The 22,032-nt window shown below is 46.2% G+C and overlaps 1 protein-coding gene across 3 annotated transcripts in view; it reads right to left on the bottom strand.

Moving 5' to 3' along the window:
* Positions 1-22,032, bottom strand: part of DEG8 (Trypsin family protein with PDZ domain-containing protein) — a 172,309-nt gene that overhangs the window by 31,922 nt on the left and 118,355 nt on the right. For 2 of the 3 annotated variants that reach the window (XR_015542445.1, XM_087388169.1), the window contains exons 8-9: positions 12,002-12,219; positions 11,566-11,633 (exon numbers count right to left, since the gene is read on the bottom strand). Coding sequence is in view for 2 of the 3 variants with exons in the window: in XM_087388169.1 (XP_087244295.1) it covers positions 11,566-11,633; positions 12,002-12,219 (286 nt within the window). In the remaining variant the exon portion in view is untranslated. The remainder of the gene's footprint in view (positions 1-11,565; positions 11,634-12,001; positions 12,220-22,032) is intronic. The other variant, XM_087388170.1, reaches the window with a different exon arrangement.

Genomic DNA, 22,032 nt, shown 5'->3' with positions numbered 1-22,032 from the left:
GGAAACAGCTAGCGTTTCCGTTTCCATTTCGGCCACAAGAAATGGCATTTTGTGCAACTATGTCCATCACTCTTGGCTTTAAAAACAATAGACCCATTTATTCCCAATGGTAGTTTTGTCTAGTACTAGATCCCAAGTCTTCTTCTGTATGACACTATCATGCTCGTCTTTCATAGCTTCTTGTTGTTTGAGATTATCTTTGGCTTCTTCATATTTTTCAGGTTCAGATACTTTTGATAGTTGTAAAGCACAGCTCCAGTTCAAGATCTCATAAGTATTTTCTCACTTCTGGAGGTTTTATCTATAATTCGCCCTTATTAACAATATTGTAACATTGTCTAGGCAAACTTAGATTCTTCTTCACCAGCTTCAAATGAAGGTTCTACAGCAACAATGGGTTCATCTCTCTTCTCCTCCACTAACACAGAGATTTGATGACTCTAGACTCCACTACCCCGGAGGTTCAGATATTGGTTACGGAGACAGTTATTCAGTAGGAGACTGCTCAGGCTGCAGTTACGGTGATGGACGCCTCTCCCCAGTAGCCCGTTGAGAGAGTGGTATTTCACGACACAGGTCAGAGTTAGAGCCCGTCCCAGGATCTCATGCGCCTCTACGAGGTTCCCTCGAGACCCCTTTCACAGCCCCGTCGCAGCCCCGTCGCACAGTACCTTCCTTTGTTACTATGCGGAGCGTCCTTTTGGACACCCCTCCCAGCACAGCCTCGTCCTCGCAGCTTTTCACTCCTGGTGTATCCAGATCTTTTGCGAGTGCGGTCACAGATTTTGCTCAGTACCCAGACAGGCGTGAGGATTGGGAGATCCTAGCAGATGAGATAGAGCGAGAGTTTCAGTCACCCATGCGGACAGACACCTCGTCGCAGATTCTTCCTCTCCCTCTCACTTATTCCAGGAGCAGAGTCAGGACGGCGCAGCCCTTTTCAGTTCTTCTGACCCCTAGACCTGACCCCAGGATGGTTGACAGAGATCTGCCCGTTGAGTTTTGGCCCTTTTTGGCTCGAGGGTTTATCACAGACTCCCTCACTCGACTGGAGCTTCTACCGGTGTTTTGCAGACGGTCAGAGGAGGTAGAGGAGTACTTGGGATCAGCTACTCTCTCCAGAGAGGGGCATGTTCTTCGTTTCTCCGCAGGTAGCTTTCGATCTCGGGGGAGCGAAAGCTCGTCAGCTGAGTTACTTGACAGCGAGATTGCTAGACAACTTATGAGCATGACTCAGTTTTCATCGGTTCACCGTTTTGTCGGCTCGCAGATTCATTCTTGCCCTAGGACTCTTCGACCTGGCTTCGGTGGAAGGGCCTTTCTGTTTCTGTTCTTTGAGATTCAAGGAGACTTTGATTTGCCCAGAAGTGCTGGTTGGTTTGACTTTCAGCTCCTTGGTTCGCGCCAGAGTTCTGTTCCCTTGGATGGAGCCGTTTTACATGAGTTGGGGCAGATTTGGAGTTTGATCAGAGACCGACTTTGGACTGCGCCGTCAGAGAGAGAGTTTTGTGCCGTTGCCACTGGCACACCCTCACTTCCATCCGATGTCTAGGTTATCCATCATTTCTTGGAATGTGAGAGGACTGAACGGCCGCAGATTTACCTCAGATGCAAATGGTCGCAGATTGGGAGTTCCTAGATTGCAGTTGCTTAGGGACTCCCTTCGGCTTATTTCCTCAGGGTTCCCTCCAGACATTGTGCTCATCCAGGAGCACAAGCTCTCCCAGGACAGGATTGACAAATGTAGATCCTTACTCAGAGGCGAAAGCCAGATTTATTGGAACCTAGCGGATGGCACGAGGGGAGGAGTTTGCATTTCAGTTTCAGCTAGGTGGGCCTCAGAGATCACCCAAGAGGGTACACTAGTAGAGAGCAGAGCATGCTATGTTATTCTTCATATTGAGAACACAGCAGTTGGTGTTCTCAATGTCTATGCTCCCACGGATCCAGCTCACAGACGTGCTTTTTGGAGACAGCTTAGAGAGTCCCTTCCTCAAGCAGACACCTGGATTGTTGGAGGTGATTTCAACATGGTTGAATTCGCTGAAGACAAGTCGGGTCAAACAGAGGGTGGCCTTTCTGATAGGGAGAGAGTGGAGTGGGATAGTTTTGTTTTGCATGTTGGACTTCATGATGCTGCCCGATTGCACGACTTTCGTCAATTGGCAGACAGTCTTCAGTTCTCTTGGTCCGGGGTTTTCCATGGCTCTCTTTCTTTGGTCAGACTTTACAGGTTTTATATTGGCCATTGGGGTCAGGCCAGAGGAGGACAGATTGGGATCCCCGCCCGGGTTATGTTTTATCTGACCATGCTCTAGTCCTTTTACAGATTCTTCCTACCTCTCGATTGGAGAGCACAGGCTCTGTCAGAGTTCCGGACTTTGTTTTTCAAGATACAGAATTCGTGGAATGGTTGAGAGAGACTTGGTTGTCAGTGGACACTCCTGTGGATCAGGGCTGGTTGTTGTGGGTAGAGGGGGCTTTGGCTAGAGTCAGCATGGCCTGCCAGTTGAGGGCAAAAGAGGAGAAGGAAAAGCTCAGAATCAGAGATCGGAATGCAAGAGCGGAGGTATCCAGACTTCAGAGATTGATTCAGAGTTCTCCTCATTCTCTTTTCATCAGAGGGCAGCTTTCGGAGGCTCAGGAGAGACTAGAGGAGATTTAGGGCAGGAGGGCCCAGTTCAGGTTTTACTCTCAGCAGACTTTCTGGATTCAGAAAGGGGATAGATGCTCTAGAGAGTTCTTCAGGGCAGTGTGTCAGAGATACTCTTTGGACAGTCTTCGTAGACTTGTGGATGAGGCCGGGTCTCTTCACACGGACCCTCACCGTCTTGTTGAGATTACTTCTGACTTCTATTCCACTCTTTACACTGCTGATCCAGTCTCTGCGGAGATGATTAGAGCCAGAGAGGAGATTTGGAGCCATGTCCCCCTAATGGTCACAGACAGGATGAGTCATGTTTTGGATAGCCCACTATCACTCCTAAAGATCACGGATGCGTTACATGAGCTGCCCAGAGACAGATGCCCGGGGGAGGACGGTTTGTCGCCACTTCTTTTTAGAGCTCTTTGGGATACGATTGGGCCTCATCTACTCTCTGCCTTTTCAGAGGCTCTTGATACAGGATCTTTGGGCGAGACATTATGCACAGGTATGATTTGTCTCATCCCGAAAGGGGGAGACAAGACAGTCCTACGTAATTGGAGACCCATTACACTTCTAAGGACAGCCTACAAGATCCTAGCGAAGACCTTGGCTCTTCGCCTAAAGCCTATGCTGCCAGATATCATCAGAGCTACTCAGACAGGATTTGCCCAAGATCGGAGTATCTTGGATAACATCTTCACTTTTTGGGAGGAAACTCACTGGGCGAAGGAGAGTCAGCAAGAGATTGCAGTTCTTCTCCTCGATTTTGAGAAGGCTTATGATAGGGTGGACTGGGGTTTCTTGGAGGGCACTATCAGGAGGCTAGGCTTCAGTGGTAGATGGATTTCTTGGGTCTCCTCGCTTTACTCACACTCTTCTAGCAGGATGGTGGTCTGTGGAGGCAGAGGACCGGCTTTTCAGCTATCCAAATCGGTACGTCAGGGATGCCCACTTGCACCTTACCTTTTCCTTTTCGTAGCGGAGGCTGAGGGATACTTTATGCAGGCTACCAGTCATGGCACTTTGGGCCTCCATCTGCCTATCAGGCAAGAGCAGGAGCTTCTGGACATTGAGTTTGCTGACAATACGGCACTAACAGTCAGAGGAGATGCACATAGTCTTGCTACTGCTGCAGATTCAATTGACAAGTTCTGCCTAGCCTCAACAGGACTTGTCAATTGGAACAAATCAAAAGGCATCTGGACAGGAGCTCAGCAAGATACCCCAGCATGGAGAGGAGACAGAGGTTTTGTTTGGATTCCCAGAGGCACCTCCACGAGATATCTAGGCTTTCAGGTTGGCATTGAGGTGTCCCCGATGCAACAGTTTGCCCCAGTTCTTGAGAGCATCTGGAGAAAGCTAGCCTACTGGAGCACAGCTAGACTTTCTTTGGCTGGAAGAGCGTTGGTACTCAATCAAGTTCTACTAGCGACTATGTGGTACGTTGCGTCATGTTGATGCTTTCATGCTGACTCGATCCGTCAGGTGAGGAGATTGCTCCGGAACGTCCTGTGGAGTGGTGGTGATGTTTCTGAGGACACTAGGGCCAGGGTTTCATGGGATACTATCATTTTACCCGCCTCGCAGGGAGGACTTGGAGTTCTTGATCCTGAGATGCAGAGTAGGGCCCTTTTAGTCAAACTTCTTGTTAGAGGTTTGACTCCAGGAGATCAGCCGTGGAAGCAGTTCCTACTACATGGGATTCACCAGTGCACCCCCAGAGCAGCAGGCCAGTGGGCAAGTAGAGTTAGTTGGATCTTCCTGACGGACCAGCATTCTCAGCCTTCCTCCTTACTTGTGAAAAGGCTTATTCAGATATGGGATCTTTTTCGACAACACCTCATCAGAGCAGTTCCCTCCTCCAGAGAGGAAATTGCCCGACAGCCACTTTATCATAACCCCCTGGTTCGGTATCAGGGATCTTCCCCTGGTACAGAACTTAGGACTCCATTGGCCAGATGGCATGCTCAGGGGGTTGTGACAGTCGGAGATTGGTTCAGGGGAGGTGTGGAGATGTCAGAGGAGGAGATAAGAGATAGACATGGGCCACTTGGACAGATTGCTGCCACCAGATTACTGATCATGAGAGCTATTCCTCAGGGGTGGAGGGATATGCTTACAGATCCAACCTATGTTTATCCCATCTCTACTTGGTCAGGTTGTTTTAGTGAGGCTAGGCTATGCATTGGAGTTCGTTTAGGACCGGCACCATTTACTTATTTCGAGACGGACTCCTCTCACAGATTGTATCCCACTCAGCCCCTGGATCGACAGGAGCTCCTTTGGCAGAGAGTCAGGGTCATTGGTTGCCTTGGTAAGGAATGGGCCACAGATCCTTCCAGGTTAACCATTGCAGAGGATCCTAGATTAAGACTTTGGATCTTTCAGGGTCGACCTCTTGCAGAGCTCGACTGGGACCCAGGTGAGTGGGCGTGGCCTGCTCCGGTAGCAGGTGCTCGTCCTCTTCCTTTTTTTCAGTACTCGACGAGGGCAGGTTACAGGATTCAGCAGAGAGACTCTCATCACCTACCATCTGCCTCACAGCATTGGCACGCACAAGGACTTACTGCAGAGCTCTTGCTGAGCTACTGGACTCACTTTTGGGGCATCAGTAGAGCCAGGAAAGTCTCCTACTTTCTTTGGCTCACTATTCATAGGGGTATACCTGTGGGTACTTGGCTTCAGCAGATGGGTAGACCCTCCTTGTGTATGCGTTGTCAGCTTGCAGAGGAATCTAGTAAGCATTGTTTATGGAGCTGCCCCAATTCTAGAGGGAGACTTTTATCCTTCATGAGGACATGGGACTGTTTTCATTTGACCCCTTTTGGGATGTCGTGGCATTTTAGACCACCACCATGGCTTTTTTGCCACATTGTTGAGGCTAGGGATAGAGTACTTTCTCTCCCACCTGTTGTATGATTCGTTTTGAATGGAATAAATCACTTTCACTTAACCCAGAAGATAGGCCGAAGGGAAGAGAAAGGAAATATGCAGAAAGTAAAGTCCACCTAGATCAAAGACTGGTCGATTGAAATATGATTGTGTACATGACCGCATGTATGGCTCCATGCTGAACATGTCATAAGTCGCCATGGATTGTGTAGCTGCTCTAAAAAAAAGGCATCCGGATATGAAGCTAGTCGATGTAGCTGTGGAGAAAGAATCCGGTAGGTTATGACGTACAAGAGTCTCACCAACCCAAAAGAATTAACAACAATGTGTGAGGTATGCTGCAGTAGAACTATAATCTCTGTCAAATGATGTGGGGTTGAAGAAAAACGCATAACCGATCTCGACAGAGTGATCTTGGGACTGAAAATCTAGGGCCGAAGATGCAAGTTTAATACTCTGCTCTGCTGAAGAAGAGGCCCGTACAACTGACAAGGCATGGTGGCCTGTCAAACCTATATGCTCAACTGTCATGAGTTGAAGGTGATCTGATGTGTGCATAGATAGCTAAACATCCCTGGGCATGGGATGTAGCATTTGTCATAAGCTCGTCAAGAAGGAGCTAGCAGTGTAAAGGCCTAGAAGCCTGAAATACAACTAAAAAATCAAAAAATATCCCTAAGGCATATGAGGTACCGAATGCTTATGTCAGGATAGATCTATAGTCTTGGATCCAACCACTATCTGCATAAGTATAGACTGTATACGATAGCCATAAGTGCACGCTAAAACACTGAGGTTCCCCAGGTTGCGCTATGGCTGAATCTGATGATGCCCACTACACTGGAGCAGGACTGCACTGATGCATAAATGTCCTCATGTTGAGGAATGATCTGCTGATCTAAGGTGGTGTCCAAGCATGATGCAATGCAGCTGAGCCGATGCTCGAATGTCCCGAAGACTGATCTGTTGATCTGAACTACTCGTGGAAACTTTGTCCAAAGATATGATGTGCTCTCTGTATGCTGTAGAAGATGGGAGTGCCTCATACTGAGGACTTACCTGCTGAAAAACTGCATGATCATTGGTGAACTCTTGCTGTATATCTGCATCTGATGTGACAGTAGATGGAGTCCGGATCCATGCATGAATGTGTTGTTTGTAAATCACTAGAATCATACTGTTTTGATGTCAATGGAAGTGCCTCATGCTGAGGCTTACCGTCAAATGTGCCTCGTGCTGAGGACTTACTATCGCATGCTGAGGGCTTACTCTTGAATGTGCATGATCAAAATGTGAAGGCTCATCCATGCGTTAATAACATGTGGAACAAATGTGTCCAATCTCTCAAGACCAATGATCAAGTTGGCATCATAAATTGGTACATACCTTGTGGCAATGGATGGTCGAAGTAGGTTCCCTTTCCACTCACGGATCTCATTTGGAGTCATGACTCATCGATGTATCATCAATTGAATAACTCCATGCTGGAGACAGTCTGGTACTCTGTGCTAGAGGCTTATTTGTGTATTGATGACAATGTCTATCCATGACAACACTATAGGAGAGCTGCCACCACTAGGGTCTTATGCTCGAACTGCCGCTGGGGGCTCACGCCGAATCTGTCAAACATCTGAACCCAATCATGTGATGGAAGAACGACTGCTTGCCAAGGATCAATCATGTAGTAAAGTGATGACAACTGCCTGTCATAAGTAGCCAAGAGCCTATACAAGGCTGATGTATGTGTGCAGGAAGAAATGCCAACAATAGTCAACAATGTGTGACTTTACTCGGCAGATGACATGACACTACCACATGGCAGGCAAGTGAGGTGGCATTGGTGACCTGGCACTGCCACGTGCCAAGTGACTTGGCAAGTGGAGGATTGCTGTTGACGTGGCAAATAGGGTGTTGAGGTGGTACCGTGATGACATGGAAGTCTGTGGGTCTGCTGACGTGGCAGGATAGGATGGCCACGTGGCAATACTGTGACCAACCCTGTTCTGTGGTCACCCTTAGGATTAGATTGTTGATAAGCTACCACGTGGCAGGATTCTGTTGTCTGAAGATTTTGTCTAAATCTTTAAATTCTGTATTCTCTAGCTCACGGCACCCAAACGAAGAGATCAATCGGGCTACGAGTTGAGGTTCTTTTTTGGCGTCGTTTGGGTGGCTGAGGTGCCACTACGTCCATCAGTGAAGGCCTCGTTGTGTGGAGGCGTTTGTAGTCGCCTTGTATCGGTACGATAGTAGTGGTGCTCCACACTGGTGGGAAACCGTGGCAAACTGCAAGGTTAAACATATGTGCAAGGATCGCTGCTAGGACCTCCTGCCCATGTGCGAAGTGCTCTGTTCGAAGGCCTTCGTGATCCTGTGCTTTTCGGTTGTGGGGTCGGCGAAGTGCAGCCGCACATTCTGCGTAGTGAATAGATGACAAGTAGTGGGCCTGGGGGTGGCTTTCCCTCCGCGAGGAATCCCCACCCAGTGGTTGGGTCTCCTCCACGAAATGATCTGATGATCTCATCCATCCTATGTGTGAGGAAGGCTCATCTCTTGCGGCGTGTTAGCCGCTAAAATATCCTATGTGCCTCGTGTGGCGTCAACTGACCCAAGGCTCACTCCCGTATGAGGTGGGCTCGCATCTCTCTGCACTAATCATCAAACCAAGGGTTCTGAGGCATCTTCCCATCTCGTACCCGTGAAGATCGGGTCGTAGGAAAGGATCGGGTGGCAGCACCCTATATCACTGTGACAAGAGTAGCTGAGGCGTGGGCGAGGTCTAGATCAGCCTCCAATAAGGCCGGAAGCTCTCTGGCTAAGTGGCACACATACACTGGATCAAGAGCACAGTCAAAGTGGATCTGGGTATCGGTAGCGGTAGGAACTATCCATTTGCCTGGTGTAGTAGCAAGAACATCGAAGGCCAGATATGAGTGGTCCAGCTCCAAGGGGGGACGGGGGGTATGATGAGGTCATGTATCCGTGAGACAAAACCCAGTGGGCCCATTAGGTAGTCCACTATTCTAGTCCCACCTCCATCTGGGAAGCATGTAAATCCCTCAGATGATGGCCATCTCTGAAGGCCATTGTAGATGATAAGGTCGTGGACAGCTCCCAACTCAAGTAGCTGTCGCCGTATGTTGTCACATGCGAAGTATCTGCAGAGAGTCTCTGAATCCCAAGTTCTACTACATCTAACTCTGGCATCATGTGGGGATCTCTCTCATATGTGAAGTCAAGTAAGCCCACTTGCCTGTCCCTTGTCCTTGCATTGAAATCCCCCAAAAGGAGGGTGTCTCCCTGTCTGGAGAACTCTATGATATCCTCATGTATCGTCTCATAAGGGATGTGCCCCTCTGTAGTGACATCATAGGCATATGATGATGTGTGCGGAGGGAAATAGCATACTGCAATGAAGATAGGTCGGGGATCTAGAGCTGTAAGTCTGAGCTTGAGCTCACAGATTTCTTGCTACTGCAAGTCATAAATATGCTCTTGTGGGTCTATCATGCTCACCATTCTCTTCTCCTGTGAATCATTTCTTGCATAGGGGGAAGACGTTTTTGCGAAGGGGGGGAGGGGAGCGAAGGGAGGGCTGCAATGGAGGAATATGAAGCTTTGGTTGGAGTTGAGAGAAAAGTCTTGACCTTGGGGAAAGCAATGGGCATCTTGGCATCCCCATCCATAGTGGCCTTCTTTATTTGGGGCACCCCCTGCTGTGACTAACCTCGAGGGTTGGGTTAGGGTTCAGTCCAAACCCTGGAGTGAGGTGAAAGGTAAACCTTGTTGTTGCCTCTACCACGACCTGCGTTGACAACGACTCCTCTGCTGGGCGACGGATGCGTCAATTTCACGAGCAAAAACCTATGAGCAGGTATATTTGAGTGTATTTTGCAAGAGATTTAAAAAATTGTATTTCTTTAGGAAACATTAACACTTTTATTTTCATTAGATTTAGATTCCTTTATCATAGAAATATACAAAATAGTCACTCATTCAATTTTACATAACATAAATTTTCTTATTGATAGACATCCTTTATACCCCTGTTATTACCTAAAAAAGGTGTTGAAAATTAATTCCTTTAAGAAACATCCCTCTTAATCACTCTCAATGTAATAATATTATACATATATAATTACTTATAAAATACATGTATATCAATATGACAAGTTCTTTCTTTAATAGCATAAATAACAAGGTATTTATGGATATGTTTCTAAATGAGTTTAGATACTATAAATAAGTATAAACTTGGGCTTATATATCACTATCATAAAATACATGTAATATTTAATTCTATATATGGAAGATTTTCCAAAATATAACCCCACATATGTGCTCAAATGGGGTTTTTCCATCGATTTGAGTGGCTGAATGACTATATTTGGACATTGGATGTGAAAGTTATGCCACTTTTAAAGTGTTGTCCATGGTAGTTTCGCTAGCGAAACTACCTTGAAAGACCTACTTCAAAGGGGTTTCACTGTGGCGAAACTACCTTGATGGCTTGCTTCAATGAGGTTTCTTTAGAGAAACCCTTTCATGAAGCTTAGGTTGAGAAAGGGTTTTTAATGTCACCCCCTATTAAGTAAAAGTTGTAAGAAGGATCATAAGGGAATTTTCATAGAGAAGCCTACTCTACATGTGGGTTTCTTCAAAAGCCATCCCATTATGTTACTCACCATTCCCACATTCATGTAAATATTTTTGTATAAAATAGGCATTGCTATAATACTTTGCATATTTATAAGTGAAACTATGTTTTGTTCCAATCTATTTTTGCCATATTTTTACATAGTTGGAAGCTTTATTTTTTCCTTTGCTCGGATGCTTGGAAGATTTTGCGTGGAAAATGCTCGTCCCCCTAGGGAACAGGTTAGGGTTTGCTACTAGGCAACGGGGTAACGACAGTGAAGGTGACGACGACAACGGCTAGAGCTCTCTCTCTCTAGGGTTCGCTGCTGGGCGACGACGGTAACGGTGACGACGGCTAGCTCTCTCTCTCTATAGGGTTCGTTGCTGGGCGACGACGGTGACGGTCACGACGGCTAGCTCTCTCTCTCTCTCTAGGGTTCGTTGCTGGGCAATAGAAGGTGGCGACGGCGGCTAGGTCAATTAAGCTCAAGCTCGCGACGACCTTCAACTAGGTGACGACGACGAGCTTGACGACGAGGGCGATGACGCGCTGCTGCTGAGCGACGAGTGACGAACGACAGTGATAGTAACAGTGATGGAAAATAGCTACCTATACACGAGAGAGAGAGAGAGAGAGAGAGAGAGACACACACACACACACAGAGAGACACAGAGAGAGAGAGAGAGAGAGAGAGAGAAGAGTTTACACGATATAGCTACCCATACACTATGTTGTATTGAACATAATCATGAATATATACATGAGAAGTTCCATGGTCACATGAATACCCGTTTCGTCCTGTTCGAAACCTCAAAATGTGAGATAGACGAAACATTTCAAAATAGGATGAAATGCTCTCAACGAAACCTTTGTTTCGCCCAAATCAAAATACACGTTTTTACCCTGTTTTTTCTAGAATCCAATGTGTTTGTGTTTTGAATATCCTTTTTACTGTCTTGACTTGTATTTCTCTTTGTTCACTCTAGCTTAATTATAGCATATCTTTTCGCCCTTGTAAGGGTATATATTGAGTATCAATTCGAAACCCATCCGTTTCGTCTGAAAAGTCAAAACGAAACGAAACTTGTCGAAACGACGAAATTATGAAACAAACAAAAGGTTTCTTGTGACTATCGTGAGAACCCCTTAGGGTTAGGATTAGGGTTTTCTCCTAATGCCCTTAAGGTATGGTGCAATTTACACCATCCTCAATAGGCAAATAATCTAACTGCTTCCATACAAGAATAGAGTGTTGAACTCCAGTTTCATGATTCATCTACTCTTATACCTTGACCACACAATAAAGTCCAAGGTTTTGTTCTTATATAGACTGCAGCTTATAAAATAACTCCGATATAGTTGAATACATTGAAGTCTCACAGCATACCTGTTCGCGTATATATTGCCGTGTTGATGCCAATCAGTTTACCTGCAGAATCTAGGAGGGGGCCACCACTGCAAAGCCAAAATTTGAAGTAACAGACCTTAAGGCAACTGGTTCCCAAGAAAAGATGCATACATCCAAAAAACCCATAAGCCAATTACCTTAAATATGATGTCTTAACATAGCATGAAAATCAACCAAATATAACTGAATATTATACTCATGAATAGAAAGTTCAACTCCAAGTATACCTGGTCTCCTATTTTCTGCATCTTCTCTACCAATCCACATGGTAAAAACTAAAAAAAGAGCTGCGAAAATGGCCTACCTTAAGCTTTCACAAGTTCCAATTTAATTGGCCAGACTAACATCTGCATATATAAAAACCCTACTGTATGACAAACCTCGTGTCAGGGACCAAAGTAGTTGCATGACAAACCTGTTGCCAGGATTAATTGCAGCATCTGTTTGAATCCCCCCCTCAATCACCACCCCAGTTTGGCTGTAAATATCTCTGTTTAGCCCACTGACTACCCCAACTGTCAATGTATGATCAAAACCAAACGGATTTCCAATTGCAAGGCATCGTTGTCCGACTTTCAGCTTTGATGATTCTCCTACCATGACAGGTTGGAGGAACTCATTTCTTGCATTTATCTGTGTCCACATTAAATCCCATAAAGGAAAACTTTTAATAGAATAAAAAAATCCTCTCAGATCAGAAAGATATGAAACAAAAACTGCAACTAGCCATTGGTTGTCATTCAGCTTTTAACAAGCATTTTTCCCTTCGACAGTAGGTTCAATTAAGCGACAGAAGGGACAGCTGAAACTGATGTGCTTACAGCCAGAGAAGAGGCACTCTCAAAAGCCACATCATATGTCTCTTCTAGAGACAAAAGGAAAGCTGTTGGATGTAGCAAAGATACAGAGTTATTCATTGGTCGCAAAAGAGAGAGTGAAAATGACCTTTTCTGCAAAAATGGAAAGCTTTGGTTCTGCATTGTGAGTGACATATGTAGCCTCCACAAAAAAACATGCATTGGTTCCACACAACATGTTTGTAAAGTGTGACATCCACTGATTCACCTGCATCATACATAGTAAGCTTCAGCCCCAGCTCCATGGGAGTGGCAATAGGCTTACAATAATGCATGTTGAACCTATCCAAGAGCTTCTGCACATACTTGGATTGAGACATAACGATGCCACGCTTGTCTTGTATAAACTGGATCCCCAAATAACAATTTAACATGCCCAAATCTATCATGTCAAATTCAGATTTCAACTCAGCTTTGAAATCTGCAATTATTTCCTCATTAGACCCTGTGAGCAGCATGTCATCTACATAGCGAATGATGACCAAAACATCCCCCCATCCTTCTTGATGTAGAGGGTGCTTTCCGTGGGACTATTATGTAACCCCTTACTTGCCAGGAACGCATCAATCTTGGCATACCATGCATGTGGGGCTTGTTTCAGCCCATATAAATCTTTGTTCAACTTGCAAACCTAAAGTGCATTGCCAAAAAGTTCAAATACAGGAGATTGTTTGACATAAAACTCTTCCTGCAAATCCCCATTAAGGAAAGCTGTTTTTATGTCCAACTGATGGACATTCCAAACAAAATTTGCAGCCATGGCAATAACTGACCGTATGGTGGTCATCCAGAATGGATGTAAAATGCACAACCAGAGTTTGCCAAAGAAAATCTGCCCACAGTGACAAATACTGTCACAACCTATCAAAGGCTTGAAATGCACCACAATGCTCTGCAAATGCCCAAAATTCTACAAAGAAAATCTGCAAAAGGTGACAAAAGTCTGCAAATTGACTCACACAGAGTCCAAAACTGCTTGCAAATGTCCCAAATGGTCTTTCGACTCCCAAATTGCATCTGAATGCCAAAAGCCCCAATTTCTTCAGGTAAATTGCATCCAAAAGAGGGGAAATTAACCGAAAGCCACAAAAATGCCTGAAATTGTAGTTCAAAACCAAAAGCCCCAAATTTTGGGGTGAAATTGAGCAAATGTCACTCAAATTTCAAGTCTCCTGCAAAAGCCCCAAATTTCCACCTGCTAGAAAGAAATGCCTGCTAGACTCCACAGCCAAACAATAGCTGAATGCACAAATTCTTGCACATGGACCCTGCCAAAAAGACAGACACCTTCAACTTGTATGGAAGACACAGATCTACGGAGCGCTACACTGTACGGACGCCCACACAACCTGCTGTACGGACGACTGGTGCAGTCTGGTACGGAATGCTTGTCAGCAGTACAGAATGCCCTATCAACTGTACGGAATGCACTTACAGGTTGTACGGCGTACGGAACCTGCAGTACAGAGCCTGCAAAACGAAACCTGTAGAACAATACGGGTGATAGTACGGTGTACGAAAGCAACAAAGCAGTACGACTGACCCTACTGATGTAGGGACGGGTAGAAGACGAATGGTGGCACTGATGCAAAATACGACGGTACGAGCAAGCAGTACGGGATCTGTACAGTCGTACGGAATGGGCTGGACTTGCAGGACGGGAGCTGGAGGCAAATGTGTAGCAGAAACAAGAGTAGGGAAAACCTGCTCTAAAACCAAATGTGAACAAAATGGAGAGCAAGAGTGAGAGTGAGCAAACGTAAGCGTACTCAATAGAATAGTGGAATGAAGTGAGTACAAAGAAAGAGTGAGGGGTTTTGTCTAAGTGACAAAACCCTATCCTATCCACTAATCGTAGTTAGGGATTGGACTATGGTTAGGTGGGAAAACCTCAGTGAGGGAAAAGTGCCCCTAACCTACTTATTAGAATACATTAGCCACTGCCTAGAATATGATAATAATTCTAGCAGTAATAACCTTTGAAAAGAAGGGACAGCCTCTCCATTCCCTAAGGAAAGTAGTCCTCTTGGAATGCGCACGCACACACACACCCTTTTTTTTGGGGGGGGGTGAAAACTTTTTTTTTTTCCCACAAAAGGGACTTCTATTAAGAAAAAAACTCGCTAGAGCAAGCTCTGAGCGAAAATACAACATCATGAAATCATGAAGATAAATAAAACCCCCTCAAAGTGAGGTGGAAAACAACCATGGCTCAGGCTAAAAGTGCCACCTCAACCCTGTAAGAGTCTCAGAGAAGAAAGGAGAGTCCTTACATTCCCTGAAGAAAGAAGCCCTACTGGCTGAGGCTGCACGGGAGTCTCCCTGTATCCTCATCCATATGGCCATCAAAGTATGTATGGGGGGTGAAAACTTGAGTTGCTTTATACTACAAAATCATCATCCTAGAATAGGATGATGAGAAATACATCAAGAGAAATTCAATATAAGACAGATATACATCATGATCTATGCACTTTGTCTGTAAGCAATCATAGAATCATAGAAAGATTGTTGCAGAGAGCACTTAAAGAAAGTAAATGTGGGATCACCAAAGACTCTATGATTTCTATCCTTCCATAGAGTCCAAAGCACCCAATAACGAACCCAAACAAAAAACAAATCAAACTCTTTTGTAGCTGGTGTATCCCAAAGATTTAAAAAAAATTTCCAAAGACAGCATTTGGAGATCTAGCATGTACACATTGTCTAAGGAAAGTGAGAAAATCCTGAGCGGAGGAGCAATGCCAAAGTAGATGTAACACAAACTCTCGGGGATCGAAGCATCTGGGCAAGAATATGCACATGAATATCCATGATGTTCAATCCACCATGCATCTTGGGAGAACAAATGTGATGCATCGAAACCAGCCTGAGACTTTTTCTGCCATGTTTGGATCGCCAGAAGATTTCCATAAAGACGAACATGAAAGATGTAAGATCTACCTTAGTAAACATGATCAATGGCAAGTAAATTTGAATATATGCCACAAGGATGGACTGCACTATTCGAAGACGAACGTACAAAGGCCAGGTTGCCAGTTTCCAATACTCAAGCTTTTTCCGAAGCTTATCCAAAGCCCAATCAGTTTGTTGTCGGCGAGTGAGTTTCCACCCCAAAGGGTAACCAAGATGACGAGCAAACTGAGTGGGTGGAATGATATCCCGGGCCATAATACACTATGCCAGTCTTTGGAATGCAAAGGGAGCAGCTTAGACTTCTGAAAATTAACATGAAGACCAGCTGCCATACCATAAACAGAGAGGGCTTGCATCAAGGCACCAAGATCATTGGGCGTATTCTTTGGGGTAAAGAAAGAATCATCAACATAAGCTTGAGCAACCATGCTGCGATTAGCATCCAATTCCAAGCCATGAAGTGATCCTGTAGCCACAAGATGATCAATATATTGCAACATAGGATGAGTAGCAATGGCATACAGTAAAGTACTGAGAGGGCATCCCTGGCGGACTGAACAACAAAGAGTCCACTCATCAGAGATATCCCCTGAAAGAATGCAAGCCGCATTGCTATCTCTGTAAAGCCAGTAAATAACCTACTGCATTTTTTGTCCAAACCCCAAAGCTCGCATAGTTTGCGAGATGAAATCCCATTGAGCTGTGTCAAAGCCTTTTGCAATATCTACCTAGAAGAGTAGAACATCTTGCTGCGTGTATTTGGCATATTCAATCCCAATATAAGCATTGGCAATGTTATTTGTGATATGGCGAAGTGGAACAAAGCCATATTGGGAGGGATGCAACCCATCATGCAAATAACCTTTAATCCAATCAACCACCATTTTGGCAATGATCTTCTAAATGACTGGCATGAGCGTGATTGGCCTCCAATCACCAAGTGAATCACATAGCTGCTTTTTTGGAATCAGCTTGAGAAGACCCTTTTTCCATGACACAAGCATCTGCTGATTTTTAACAAGAAAGTGATATATTCCATTAAAAACGAATCATACAACAGGTGGGAGAGAAAGTACTCTATCCCTAGCCTCAACAATGTGGCAAAAAAGCCAAGGTGGTGGTCTAAAATGCCACGACATCCCAAAAGGTCAAATGAAAAAATAATGAGCAGTCCCATGTCCTCATGAAGGATAAAAGTCTCCCACGAGCTGCCAAAGAGGTGCCTCTACACCGCTCCCACTCACTCCTGAGAGTGAAGATGATCTCCGCCCAAATGGAAGCAAGAATGTCAGCCTCCGTGCATAAATGACCCCCAAGGACAAAAGAACATCGCGAACACCATATCCGCCATATGGTAATGCTAGAAATCACCTCCCAGGCTGAACCTGCAGGTGAAGTAGGCCTGGAATCCTGAGCTGGCACTGGTACCGAAAGTAAGTCCTGCGGCTCCATGATGCTAACATCTGTGGGACCCCGTCTCTGGTGACACTGCATGAAGAAACCGTGGTCTCCTGGCTCTGACTCATAGAGGGCAAAGGCTCCAGATCCGCTCCCCCAAAGGGCAGCACCCCATGTCATCAGAAAGGACTCGCATGTAACATATGAGAACAACCTGAAGATACCTGTCCATACCACTCTAGAGCTGGGGCAGCTCCATAAACAATGCTTACTAGATTCCTCTGCAAGCTGACAATGCATACACAAGGAGGGTCTACCCATCTGCTGAAGCCAAGTACCCACAGGTATACCCCTATGAATAGTGAGCCAAAGAAAGTAGGAGACTTTCCTGGCTCTACTGATGCCCCAAAAGTGAGTCCAGTAGCTCTGCAAGAGCTCTGCAGTAAGTCCCTGTGCGTGCCAATGCTGTGAGGCAGATGGTAGGTGATGAGAGTCTCTCTGCTGAAGCCTGTAACCTGCCCTCGTCGAGTACTGGAAAAAAGGAAGAGGACGAGCCGCCTACCACCGGAGCAGGCCACGCCCACTCACCTGGGTCCCAGTCGAGCTCCGCAAGAGGTCCACCCTGAAAAATCCAAAGTCTCCATCTAGGATCCTCTGCAATGGTCAACCTGGACGGATCTGTGGCCCATTCCTTACCTAGGCAGCCAATGACCCTGACTCTCTACCAAAGGAGCTCCTGTTGATCCAGGGGCTGAGTGGGATACAATCTGTGAGAGGAATCCGTCTCAAAATAAGTAAATGGTACCGGTCCTAAACGAACTCCAATGCATAGCCCAGACTCACTAAAACAACCTGACCAAGTAGAGATGGGATGAACCTATAAGCATATCCCTCCACCTCTGAGGAATAGCTCTCATGATCAGTAATCTGGTGGCAGCAATCTGTCCAAGTGGCCCGTGTCTATCTCTGATCACCTCCTCTGACATCTCCACACCTCCCCTAAACCAATCTCCGACTGTCACAACCCCATGAGCATGCCATCTGGCCAAAGGAGTCCTAAGTTCTGTACCAGGGCAAAACTGCTCTGATGAGGTGTTGTCGAAAATGATCCCATATCTGAATAAGCCTCTTCACTAGTGGTGAGGAAGGCTGAGAATGCTGGTCCGTCAGGAAGATCCAACTGACCCTACCTGCCCACCGGCCTGCTGCTCTGGGGGTGCACTGGTGAATCCCATGCAGTAGGAACTGCTTCCACGGCTGATCTCCTGGAGTCAAACCTCTAACAAGAAGTTTGACTAAAAGGGCTCTGTTCTGCATCTCAGGATCAAGAACTCCAAGTCCTCCCTGCGAGGCGGGTAAAATGATAGTATCCCATGAAACCTTGGCCCTAGTGTCCTCAGAACCATCACCACCACTCCACAGGAAGTTTCGGAGCAATCTCCTCACCTGACGGATCAAGTCAACATGAAAGCACCAACATGACGCAGTACCACATAGTCGCTAGTAGAACCTGGTTGAGTACCAGCGCTCTTCCGGCCAAAGAGAGTCTAGCCGTACTCCAATAGGCTAGCTTTCTCCAGATACTCTCAAGAACTGGGGCAAACTGTTGCGTCGGGGACACCTCAATGCCAACTTGGAAGCCTAGATATCTCGTGGCGGTGCCTCTGGGTATCCATACAAAGCCTCTGTCTCCTCCCCATGCTGGTGTATCCTTCTGAGCTCTAGTCCAGATGCCTTTTGATTTGTTACAATTGACAAGTCCGCCTGAGGCTAGGCAGAACTTGTCAATTGCATCCGCAGCAGTAGCAAGACTATATGCATCTCCTCTGACTGTCAGTGCCGTATCATCAGCAAACTCAGTGTCCAGAAGCTCTGCTCCTGCCGGATAGGTAGATGAAGGCCCAAAGTGCCATGACTGGTAGCCTGCATAAAGTATCCCATAGCCTCCGCTACGAAAAGGAAAAGGTAAGGTGCAAGCGGGCATCCCTGACGTACCAATCTGGATAGCTGAAAAGCCGGTCCTCTGCCTCCACAGACCACCATCCTGCTAGAAGAGTGAGAGTAAAGTGAGGAGACCCATAAAATCCATCTATCACTGAAGCCTAGCCTCCTCATAGTGCCCTCCAAGAAACCCCAGTCCACCCTGTCATAGGCCTTCTCAAAATTGAGAAGGAGAATTGCAATCCGTGTTGACTCTCCTTTGCCCAGTGAGTGGCCTCCCAAAAAGTGAAGATATTGTCCAAGATACTCCTATCTTGGACAAATCCTGTCTGAGTAGCTCTGATGATATCTGGCAGCATAGGCTTTAAACGAAGGGCCAAGGTCTTTGCTAGGATCTTATAGGCTGTTCCTAAAAGTGTAATGGGTCTCCAATTACGTAGCACTGTCTCTTCTCCCCCTTTCGGGATGAGACAAATCATACCTGTCCATAAAGCCTCGCCCAAAGATCCTGTATCAAGAGCCTCTGAAAAGGCAGAAAGTAGATGAGGCCCAATCGTATCCCAGAGAGCTCTAAAAAGAAGAGGCGACAGACCATCCTCCCCCGGGCATCTGTCGCTCAGCTCATGTAACGCATTTGTGATCTCCATGAGTGATAGCGGGCTATCCAAAACATGACTCATCCTGTCTGAGACCATCTGGGGGACATGACTCCAAATCTCCTCTCTGGCTCTGATCATCTCCTCAGTGACTGGATCGGCGGTGTAAAGAGTGGAATAGAAATCAGAAGTGATTTCAACAAGACGATGAGGATCCGTTTGAAGATACCCGGCCTCATCCACAAGTCTGTGAAGGCTGTCCGAAGAGTATCTCTTACCCACTGCCCTGAAGAACTCTCTAGAGCATCTATCCCCCTTCTAGATCCAGAAGGTCTGCTGGGAGTAAAACATGAACTGGGCCATCCTGCCCTGAATCTCCTCTAGTCTCTCTTGAGCCTCTGAAAGCTGCCCTCTGATGAAAAGAGAATGAGGAAAGCTCTGAATCAATCTCTGAAGTCTGGATACCTCCGCTCTAGCGTTCCGATCTCTGATTCTGAGCTTTTCCTTCTCCTCTTTTGCCCTCAACTGGCAAGCCATGCTGACTCTAGCCAAAGCCCCTTCTACCCACATCAACCAGCCCTGATCCTCAGGAGTGTCCTCTGTCAACCAAGCCTCTCTCAACTGTTCCACGAACTCTGTGTCCTGAAAAACAGAGTCCGGAACTCTCACAAAGCCTGTGCTCTCCAATCAAGAGGTAGGGAGAATCTATAATAGGACTGGAGCATGGTCAGATAAAACATAACCCGAGCGAATCCCAATCTGTCCTCCTCTGGCCTGGCCCCAATGGCCAATATAAAACCTGTCAAGCCTAGCCAAAGAGAGGGAGCCATGGCAAACCCCAGACCAAGAGAACTGAAGACTATCAGCCAAGTGACAAAAGTCGTCCAATCGAGCTGCATCATGAAGTCCAGCATGCAAAACAAAACTATCCCACTCCACTCTCTCCCTATCAGAAAGTCCACTCTCTGTCTGGCCCGACTTGTCTTCAGAGAATTCAACCATGTTGAAATCTCCTCCGACAATCCAGGTGTCTGCCTGAGGAAGGGACTCTCTGAGCTGTCTCCAAAATGCACGTCTGCGGGCTGGATCCGTGGGAGCGTACACATTGAGAACACCAACTGCTGTGCTCTCAATCTGAAGAATAACATAGCAGGGCCTGCTCTCCACTAGTGTACCCTCTTGGGTGATCTCTGGGGCCCACCTGGCTGAAACTGAAATGCAGACTCCACCCCTCGTACCATCCACTGGGCTCCAATAAGTCCGGCTCTGTCCTCTGAGTAAGGATCTGCATCTGTCAATCCTGTCCTCGGAGAGCTTATGCTCTTGGATAAGTACAATGTCTGGAGGGGACCCTGAGGAAATAAATCGAAGGGAGTCCCTAACCAACTGCAATCTAGGAACTCCGGATCTACGACCATCTGCATCTGAAATAAATCTGCGACCGTTCAGTCCTCTCACATTCCAAGAAATGATGGACAGCCTAGACATCGGATGGAAGTGATGGGATGCCAGTGGTAGCGGCACAAATGACTCTCTCTGACGGCACTATCCAAAGTCGATCTCTGATAAAGCTCCAAATCTGCCCCAACTCATGTAAAATGGCTCCATCCAATGGAATAATTCTCTGTCACGAACTGAGGAGCTGAAAGTCAAACCAACCGGCACTCCTGGGCAAATCTAGGTCTCCCTGAACCTCAAAGAACAGAAACAGAAAGGCCCTGCCACCGAAGCCAGGTCGAAGAGTCCTAGGGCAAGAATGAATCTGCGAGCCGACAATATGGTGAACCGATGAAAACTGAGTCGTGCTCAAAAGCTGTCTATCAATCTCGCTGTCGAGTAACTCAGCTGACCAGCTTTCGCTCGCATCTGCTGATTTTGCCATGCTGTATTTACCATTTGCAGCAAGGTGAATTTAAGAAGATCCCAGACTGCAAGGAAAAATTCAACAATGAGACCATCCCATCCTAGAGATTTCCATCTGTCACAGGATCTCAGTGCATCAGACAATTCCCTTTCAGTGAAGGGATGTTCAAGTGCCAAGGCCTCGGAATCAGACAGAATTGGATGAATATGCTGCAAAAGAAGCTGACGTGCTGACACGACCCGAGCAGAAAGAGTATCCACATGCCCAAAATGAGTGGAGAAGTGTTGCACACATAAATCAGCAAGCTATGAACGAGATGTTGACCAAGAGCCATCAGGCATCCAGATCTGACAGATATTGGCAGCCTGTCTTTTGTAGTGTAAACTCTTAAAAAATTGCTTGGAAGAGTAGCCTTTATCCAAAAAATGCCCGTTGTCTGGATCGAGTTTCCCATTTAGCAAGCTTTCTGCGACCATTGGATTGAAGAGAGAATTGAGCCTGACATAAGAGCATGCTTTCCTCTAAAGACAAAGGGCGAAGATAACCAAGCTAGTCAAACTCCGACAAGTAAATTTGGCATGTGCTACAGTCTCCCTTGTGGCTTGCATATAGGATTTGCCATAATCTCGAATAACTGCTTGCATCCGAGCAACAAAAGCCTGCCACGCATAATCCAAACCAATGTGTATCTGACGAGAGAGAGGCTAAATAGCATCAGAGACCAAGGCTTTAAGTTCAGCATGCTCCAGATAACTATTATTAATCAGCAAAAGCCTTCGGCAAGGCAATCTGTCAGTGGGAAATTCATGTAAGGAAAGCCTCAACCAAAGAGGAGTATGATCCGAATGTGTGAAAGCATGATCAACCCAAATTT

This window comes from Dipteris shenzhenensis, chromosome 17 (genome assembly GCF_047967505.1).
Source record: "Dipteris shenzhenensis isolate YYH24624 ecotype China chromosome 17, Dip_SZ_1.0, whole genome shotgun sequence".
In the NCBI taxonomy this organism is placed as follows: Eukaryota; Viridiplantae; Streptophyta; class Polypodiopsida; order Gleicheniales; family Dipteridaceae; genus Dipteris; species Dipteris shenzhenensis.
This window is presented reverse-complemented; position numbering and strand designations above follow the sequence as displayed.